The 9,014-nt window shown below is 31.9% G+C and overlaps 1 protein-coding gene across 1 annotated transcript; it reads left to right on the top strand.

Moving 5' to 3' along the window:
* The first annotated feature begins 6,113 nt into the window (after positions 1-6,113).
* LOC143048779 (synaptotagmin-like protein 4) lies at positions 6,114-8,594 on the top strand. The gene is made up of 3 exons (XM_076222653.1): positions 6,114-6,705; positions 7,172-7,371; positions 7,631-8,594. The coding sequence occupies exons 1-3, from the start codon at positions 6,533-6,535 to the stop codon at positions 7,768-7,770; spliced, it is 513 nt and encodes a 170-aa protein (XP_076078768.1). The 5' UTR covers positions 6,114-6,532; the 3' UTR covers positions 7,771-8,594.
* The last annotated feature ends 420 nt before the right edge of the window (positions 8,595-9,014 follow it).

Genomic DNA, 9,014 nt, shown 5'->3' with positions numbered 1-9,014 from the left:
AACACTATACAATGCAACAAAATTAGGCAAACGTGATTCAAATGCAATATATAATTCAAAATAAGCAACTAAAGAGAGAATATGCCATATGCAACTGATATTTGTACATTAAAAGCTATAACACCAGTACCGGTATTTTACATGAGTCTGAAACATTGGCCAAGTCATAAGTGGCGTTCGTCTTTCTAGGTCTATTTTTCGTGTAATCTTTTGATGAGCTATATATATATACCTTTTCCTTCTTGTCACAAAAATGTATTTTCTTTGATTACCTGTTTACAAGATCACCTATTCGGATAAATAATAATTTTCGATATTTTGTGAAGAACACAAACGATAGTATAGACATTTTCACGTTATTTTGGATATATACGTTTACCACTTTATCTAAACTTTGGTGGATATTTGTCTTATTGGCAATCATACCACATCTTCTTATGTTTATGTTGTATTAATTACAAAATCACCTGTTTTCAGATTATATGCCCTTGAAATTTTACTAGATAACATTTTTGTTCGCTTTGGGGATTCCGTATATCGTCAGATTATCGGAATTCCAATGGGGAGTAACTGTGCACCACTTATTGCGGACCTGTTTTTGTATTGTTATGAGTTACAATTTATGACAAAAATAAGCAAAGACCCATCGAAACAACATCTGATAAACAAATTTAATAATACTTTTAGATATTTGGATGATATTTTGGCTCTCAATAATGACGACTTCAGTATGTATATTAATGAAATTTATCCTGTTGAACTTACTTTAAATAAAGCTAATACTAACAATGACCACTGCCCTTTTCTCGATCTTGATATATATATCACTAATGGAAAGCTGAATACTAAAATTTATGATAAAAGGGATGATTTTTCATTTCCTATCGTTAATTATCCGTTTTTAGATGGTGACTTCCCTTGTCACCATCTTACGGTGTTTATATATCTCAACTTGTACGATTCGCTCGTGTATGTAACAATGTTTTAGATTTTAACGAGAGAAATTTATGTATTACTGAAAAATTATTACACCAGGGTTTTCGATATCAAAAAACTAGTCAAAACATTTACTAAATTTTATCATCGGTATAAAGACATCATTCGTAAATATAGCTCAACATGCAGACTTCTAATACGTTCAGGTATTTCACATCCAATTTTTTATGGAAATATTCTTTATAAAGCACAAAGTTGTCAGTATTCACCTCAGAAACTTACAAAACCTTTGAATAGACTTATTAAGAAAGGATATAATTACGATACTGTTGTCAAGTCATTAAAGATTGCATATTTTGGCGTTAATATTGAGTCACTGATAAGGTCTTTGCATCGGAACTAAACACATTTATTCTAAAAACAGTTATTGGCATGACACGGGTTATGTTCTTCTCATATATGTTATGATGGTATGATACTAAACTCCTAACGGGAAGGATTGTACCTGATGTTCATATGATGAAATCATAATCTTTCAGTCAGTTTAATTGAAGTCTGGAGCTGGCATGTCAGTTAACTGCTAGTAGTCTGTTGTTATTTATGTATTATTGTCATTTTGTTTATTTTCTTTGGTTACATCTTCTGACATCAGACTCGGACTTCTCTTGAACTGAATTTTAATGTGCGTATTGTTATGCGTTTACTTTTCTACATTGGTTAGAGGTATAGGGGGAGGGTTGAGATCTCACAAACATGTTTAACCCCGCCGCATTTTTGCGCCTGTCCCAAGTCAGGAGCCTCTGGCCTTTGTTAGTCTTGTATTATTTTAATTTTAGTTTCTTGTGTACAATTTGGAAATTAGTATGGCGTTCATTATCACTGGACTAGTATATAATTGTTTAGGGGCCAGCTGAGGGACGCATCCGGGTGCGGGAATTTCTCGCTAAATTGAAGACCTGTTGGTGACCCTCTGCTGTTGTTTTTTATTTGGTCGGGTTGTTGTCTCTTTGACACATTCTCCATTTCCATTCTCAATTTTATTACATAGAAGTGTTATCATTTATCATCAAAAGGTTCAGGTTTTGACAATTAAACCAGAAAAATACAAGATAGTACAATGATACATATTGCCATACAAAAACAGTGATAAGGTAACAATAAATGACAGAAACAAAGACGCAATTAAAATTGCATTCCAAAATTCATAACTATGAAACATCTTCTGAATGTTTTACTGCGTCTGAAAAATTAGAGATAATGACACTTTTCCTGTTTTAACAAAATTAATTGCTCTTTTTAGAACAAGAAAAAAGATGAAATTAGTATTTATTATTTTTTAGTAAAACAGATCTCTAATATCTTCGTTGCTTATGCAACTCAAATATGAGTAGATTACATCTAATGCAAAGACGACGTAAGAATGTTTTCAAATTTTTGAAATGATAAACTGAAATGTCGTTCTGCTTTCTCATGACTTCTACATATACATTGATATTTTCATGTAAATTAATAAGGTTTATGATATTTATTATATGTCAAAGAATGCGAAAAGTTAATGAAAAAAAGAATTAAATTTAAGACCTAGCTGCTTTAGTAAAATATTATATCTATATGTGTTTATATCTTAAATATATAGTTTTGTACGACAGGCGTAAGCATTTTCGAGCTTAGGTAGCGAGCTTATTGTAATAACAATAGAGTAAGAGTTCCGTTGGTATTTAAAGTCGTGCGTGCACGAGAAAAGTTATCGACATGGGTAGAGACCATCTAACGAGTAGTATGTACGTGTATTTGTGTATAGGAAGAGTTATTATGTCTGACAGTGAAGTTCCTAGTTAGGAGTCCGTTGAACCAGACAGAAATTCCGACGAAGAAGTTACTAATGCAGATTTGTTGTCCTTCAAAACATGAACAGCAAGTTGGCTGGTATCGAGAGAAACTCGGACAACAAAACTCACAGTCTTCACTTCTGGTTAAGAAGGTGAAGAAAGTTAAGACCACGTTTCGTTTCAAAGGAAATCAGATACAATTTAAATTGAATTCTGTCATAGTAGACAGTATTGAAAAAGAGGGACGAAAGATACCAAAGGGACAGTCAAACTCATAAATCTATAATTAAAATAAACTGAAAGAGCCGTGGAATAAATTGACAATTAAAGGCCCGCTCGAGATACGAAGCTTCTTGAAGAGTCGATTCAATTACTTAAGAAGCGTAACAAGCTGATCCGGATAGCTGATAAGTCGGAGTGTGGCTGGAACACAGTTCAAGAATATCTTTCAGATGATGTCGCCAGTAATTCTGAGGATGAAAAACGTATCAGAGCGGCGGAAAGTCGAGCAGTTAGGAAGATCAAGACGACAAAGACGTATAGTATGAGTATAGTTATGAAAGGCAGTAAGGTGCCCGAGTACAGAACTTAGCATTAGACATTTTTAATATTTGTGTTTTACATAACATTTCTTGACACGTACTTTGGATCCCTCGGGAACAAAACGAAAAAGCTGATTCATTAAGTAGAATAGTAGATGTAGATGATTAGAGCGTTTCCCCTGATTTTTTTTAGATTTCTTGATTTGATGCGAAGCCAACACAGTTTTGATATATTTGCGATTACTGAAAACGCAAAAACTAAAAGATTTAGTTCGATTTATTGGAACCCTGGTACATCAGCTGTCGATGCTGTCTTATGAAAACAATTGGTTAGTACCTCTAGTTTCGCTAGCATCGAAGTCAATTAAACATTTAGTTAAATGCAAAGCAAAAGGTACTTTGGTTGACCCTAGATGGCCTTCGGCGCCATTTTGGCCTTCACTGTTTTTTTGGTAATTATGTTAAAAGGAAGACGTGGAAGACGTATTAGAATTTCAAGAGAACAAAAGAATATTTGTACCTGGACATAGCTTGAATTCAATATTTGCAAACGGAAAGTTTTCCGATTAAGTTCTAGCAGTAAAACTTAATGCTAATGTTTAAAAACAATCAAGATTTTCACATTTTAGTTTCCATTTATTTTTCTCATGAAAACAATGTCTTAATGGCAATTCTGAGATCACCATCATATTTATTTCAGGGAGAGCATTCACATTAGCAAATAAGTTAACATCATTATCAATCCCTTTCTTCACCAAAATATGTTTTGAGAATATCTTATTGGACAGTTATTGTCACTTGACTTTCAAAATCATTTTCATGGTCTATATAGTTATCAGGTTACTTGGATAAGATATATGTATTTGGTTCTGAAAACTGAGCTGCATTCAATTTTTCTTTTTCAGATTGTCAAAAGTATCTATTTATCTTTTTCTATGTTATTGGCCTTCATCTTGTTATTGCTAAAAATTTTGGATAAGGTCCGTCTTTTATTAATTCATCTTGTAGGTCAATAGTAATCTCTTTCTTACATAACATTAAAGGTACGAAACCTTCCATGTATTAACTATGTAAAAATTCTTTGGTTAGTTTTGGTTCTGAAAAAGGCTGACATTCCAATAATCATTGGTATTTTGTTATATTCAATCCCTTACTTCATATTTCCACATATGCTGACGGGTTAATTCTATTTCTCATGAATTCAGTTGTCCTGAATATGCATGAAATATTTGCCACTGGATGTTAAGCAACCAACAATCAATCAATCAGGAATTCTGAACAGTCAGGATTTGCTGTAAGGATCAAATGAAAATATTTTTATTTCCAGATGTTATGTAACCTCAACAACTAAACATTTTTCACGTTGAATATTTTAGATTTAAAAAAGACATTTTGACTAGCAGTTATTTTGTAATAATATTTAGAAATAATTATGAGGAAAACATTTGCAGCCGACAGGGTCTTCAACGTCTACTTCAATTTCATTATTGTTTGACAATTGAGTTACAAGAATTCTTGAAAGTTTTTTAGTGACTTATCATGTTTTTGACATTTATTTTTGTATCATTGGGTGTGTCTTTATACTCCAACAGCAATGATTAGTGAACAAGATTTTTTTATGCCCCATTTATATACCCAATTTATGGGCAGTATGTTTTATGGTCTGTGTTTGTTCGTTTGTTCGTTCGTCCGTTGATCTGTCCCCCTTCAGGTAAAAGTTTTTGGTAGAGGTAGTTTTTGATGAAGTTGAAGTCCAATCAACCTGAAACTTAGTACACATGTTCCCTATAATATGATCTTTCTAATTTTAATGCCAAATTAGAGCTCCTCCATTGTCACGGTCCATTGAACATAGAAAATGATAGTGCGGATGGGGCATCCGTGTACTTGGGACACATTCTTGTTGGGGGACTTGTTTTTGGCCTAGTTTTCTGTATCATTCACTGTGTCTTCTTTCTCCAACAGCAATAACACATTCTTGTTTTACCTATTATATTCAGGATCATACAACATGTACAAATAATAATCATATCATATATTTCATATTCAACATTTACACCTGTACATATTATAGTAGCTAACTAATTTATTTTTAATTAAGTGAAATTGAAAGAGAGGCAAAAAGATACCAGAGGGACATTCAAAATGGACAATTCGTCTTTAAACATATATTAATAAATTCATTTTTTTATAGACACTTATTTTTCCTTTGCATGTCTGTTCACAATTCTTGATCAATGTTAGACTATAGATATACACTTTGATTTTAAAAAAACACACAATCTAGTGGATAGATTGATTCACTTTATACACCTCTCTATCTTTAAAGAGAAACATGTTTTAATGTCATTGAACCCACTTATGGCTAGAATTACAGGTTTAGTAATTTTTTATCATCAATTCTACACATCATTAAAGTTTTCAAAAAAAACATTAAATATAGAATGAAAAATATCTGTTTCTAAACTTTGTTTAATCAGCCTTTTTCAAAGAAACCAATCCATTAGCAAGTGATGGGCAAATTAATTTGGGCAAGTATCATGTTTTGTGCAATCTTTATTTGATGAATGAGTAAGTTGTAAAAAGATTCACTGGATCCATTGATATTATGTACAAGTGTTTATAGTTTTTACATGCCGCATTAATCAAAGCTATTTTCCTAGTGCTTGTACTAATGCAATGTTTAGTAAGTAAGTAAATTTTTATTATAGTGACATGTGTAATAACAGTTTAATAAAGCATAAATATAATACATATACATTAAATACACCTGACCCATTGGGTCTATAAGTCACTTTCAAAATCCCCAAAAACTATTTATTTTATCATGGATATGTTTACTAAAGCATTGTAATTAAGATTAACACCTTTAATTTATAGATAGGCAGGGCTTCAGCTTGTATTTGATGTTAAGCAATGTATACAAGTTAAAACCTTACCTATCTATCGATTGCAATGGCAATCTTAATTGCATTGGCTGAGCAAACATTTATACAAACAAAGCAAGCAAACCAACCAAACCTTTAAACTACAAGCATTAGGAAAATAGCTCTAAACTTACATTGTATACAAGAACATGGAGTGGATTAGAATTAATCATTTTTATTTTAAGAAATGAAGATTTGCTGGCACTTAAGATCCATTAACAGGAACTTTATCTTTTACAGTTTGAACAGCCAACCTCTCTTCTAACTTATAAAGGGGACATAATTCTCTGTCTGAAGTATGTTCCAGCAGAAAAGGTCAACAGAGATTCAGACTCCCCCCTCTCCCTCGCGGAAGAAGGCCAGGAAACCTAAACTGCCTGGAGACAAAGGCCAGCTCTATGTGCTTATCAAGGAGGCTAGGAACTTGACTGCTGTCAGATCTAATGGCTACTCAGATCCTTTCTGTAAAGGGTTAGTAGTATTGCTATGGTTGTTTTTATATGCTAATTTACAGCATTATATTACCAGTAATATACAAGCATGCCTGTCAGTGTTGTAAATTGTTAGGTAAACTGTCACAGTCAACTTTGTTAAACGATAACAAGAATGTAGAAAAGTGAGGTGCAATTTGTTGTTTCTGATTGTATTTGAGGTACACTCTTTGAATACTTATAAAATTTATGATAGTGGTAGATGTATATTCAAAATCAAGCTCTTAATTGTCTTAAAAGGTCTAGCAAATTTAATGAATTGAACAAATACTATCAAAGTTATGCCATTAACACAAAATAGACTTGCATTTGGAGCTTGATATGACTTCCATTTTTACCATGGATAACTGTATGGTGTCATATATTATGGACATATTTATTTCTAAGTTCTGTGACCACTACAATGTACTTAATTGCTGTAAACTTTGATTTTATATTTATTACAGGCAATTACAGCCAGACAAAGAAAAACAGAAAACACAAGTGATAAAAAAAGAATGCAACCCTGCATGTAATTGTACCATGGTGTTTGAAGATGTCACTGCTGACAATCTGAGGGAGAAGTCGTTGGAGCTGACAATATGGGATCATGACAAGCTGTCAAGTAATGACTTTTTAGGAGGAGTTAGGCTTAATCTGGAAACAGGTATAACTACGATTTCTCTTTACTGTTAATTGGTATTTATTTAGTGATTGAACAAAATGTTGTTGGATATATATTGAATGGGTAGAAAAATAAATTGATGGTTATGAGGTTTCTCATTTTTTTTTAAATAAAGATTTGTAGAGTGAGATTATTCTCAAATTTGTTGTATACAATTGAACTAACTCACTTGTTTAATTATGTTATGCAATATCTGGTAGTTTGTATGAGTTTGTAATGATTGAATATGATTAAATTTCAGGAAAAAGTTATAGTAAGCTTGTAGATTGGATGGATGCAAGGGGAGAGGAGATTTCACTATGGCAGGCAATGGTAGATAGACCTAATTTCTGGATAGATGGCGCTCTGGTACTCAGATCTACCATGAGTAAAAGGAAGTGACATCACAAAATAATATCCAATCATAATTGATGGTGCTAAGCATGCTAAGTTGTTCTAGTTATCAGATGGACATGGAGTAGAAGCTTCTAATTGATTCAAGATGGAGGAGATGACATTGGTGAAGATAATCAAACACTGAGCAGAATAATTTGAATTGTTGAAAGACTTGGAGAGATGAAATTGTTTTTAAAAAAATGCTGCCAATAAATTGCATATGTTGTAATTTCTAATTTTTCAAAGGAAATGATCATAAATATTTAACTGTTTCTTCTTTCAAGAGTATAAACTATAATGACATTCATATTGAATAACAAGACTACTGTACTTTAAGTCTTCAAACAAAACTCTGGGTATAAATATTTGATAAGATAAAAATGATCTAAGCTTACTAAATTATTTAACAAAAAGTGATTGCAGCATGTTGTCAAGATATAAAGTGTTGGAAACAAATTGCTTTAAGCTTAAATATTCCAAATACCTCATATATCATTGTGCAATTAGGAATTTTTTAAATGTTGCATTTTATAATTGCTTTGGTTAATTTATACTTTGAAAAAGGCGACAGTTGTCGATGAAACATCAGTCAATTTGAAAGTCCATGTAGGCCAACAAAACTTAATGTATAGATTTTCATCAATTTAAACAAAACTATTAGACAGAAATGTTTCATTTTACAATTTCAACAATCAAATTCAATAAAAGAAGTTTCGTTGTCTGCTATTGATGTAATCTCTTTGTGGCTTAAATTATTTATAAATTATAGATGATAAACTCTGATGATAAAAATGATGCAGACAAGTGACAGTTGAAATGTTGATAAACATGTTCAGGAAATCTTGGTGAAATAAAATTAAAAATAATTGAGATGTACTTTGATACAAATCTGGAAATTAAATCAATTTTCATTGTATAAAATTCTGTGTATATATAAAGGCACTTCCCTCCTTGACAAAAAAAAACTATTATTATAAAAATGTCACCAGATGATTTCATTCAATCTTTTGAAGTATAAATAAGTCCATCTTTGTATCATTAAACTTTGCACTTGTGTTATTGTTTAAAAACAAGGTTTCTATTTCTTGATAAGATATTTCGATGTCTAATCCAAGTGATCTGTCTGTCCGTCTGTCCTGCGTCCACATGTCGAACTGTAACTTAAGAACCGCTCATCCAAATTTCATGAAACTTAACATATTTGTTTCTTATGATGGTCAAACGATCTGTATACTTTTTGGTGAAAATAG

The sequence above is a fragment of the Mytilus galloprovincialis genome, chromosome 10, assembly GCF_965363235.1.
Source record: "Mytilus galloprovincialis chromosome 10, xbMytGall1.hap1.1, whole genome shotgun sequence".
Taxonomy (NCBI): domain Eukaryota; kingdom Metazoa; phylum Mollusca; class Bivalvia; order Mytilida; family Mytilidae; genus Mytilus; species Mytilus galloprovincialis.
Note: the sequence above shows the minus strand (reverse complement) of the source record. Positions and strands in the feature narration are given on the sequence as shown.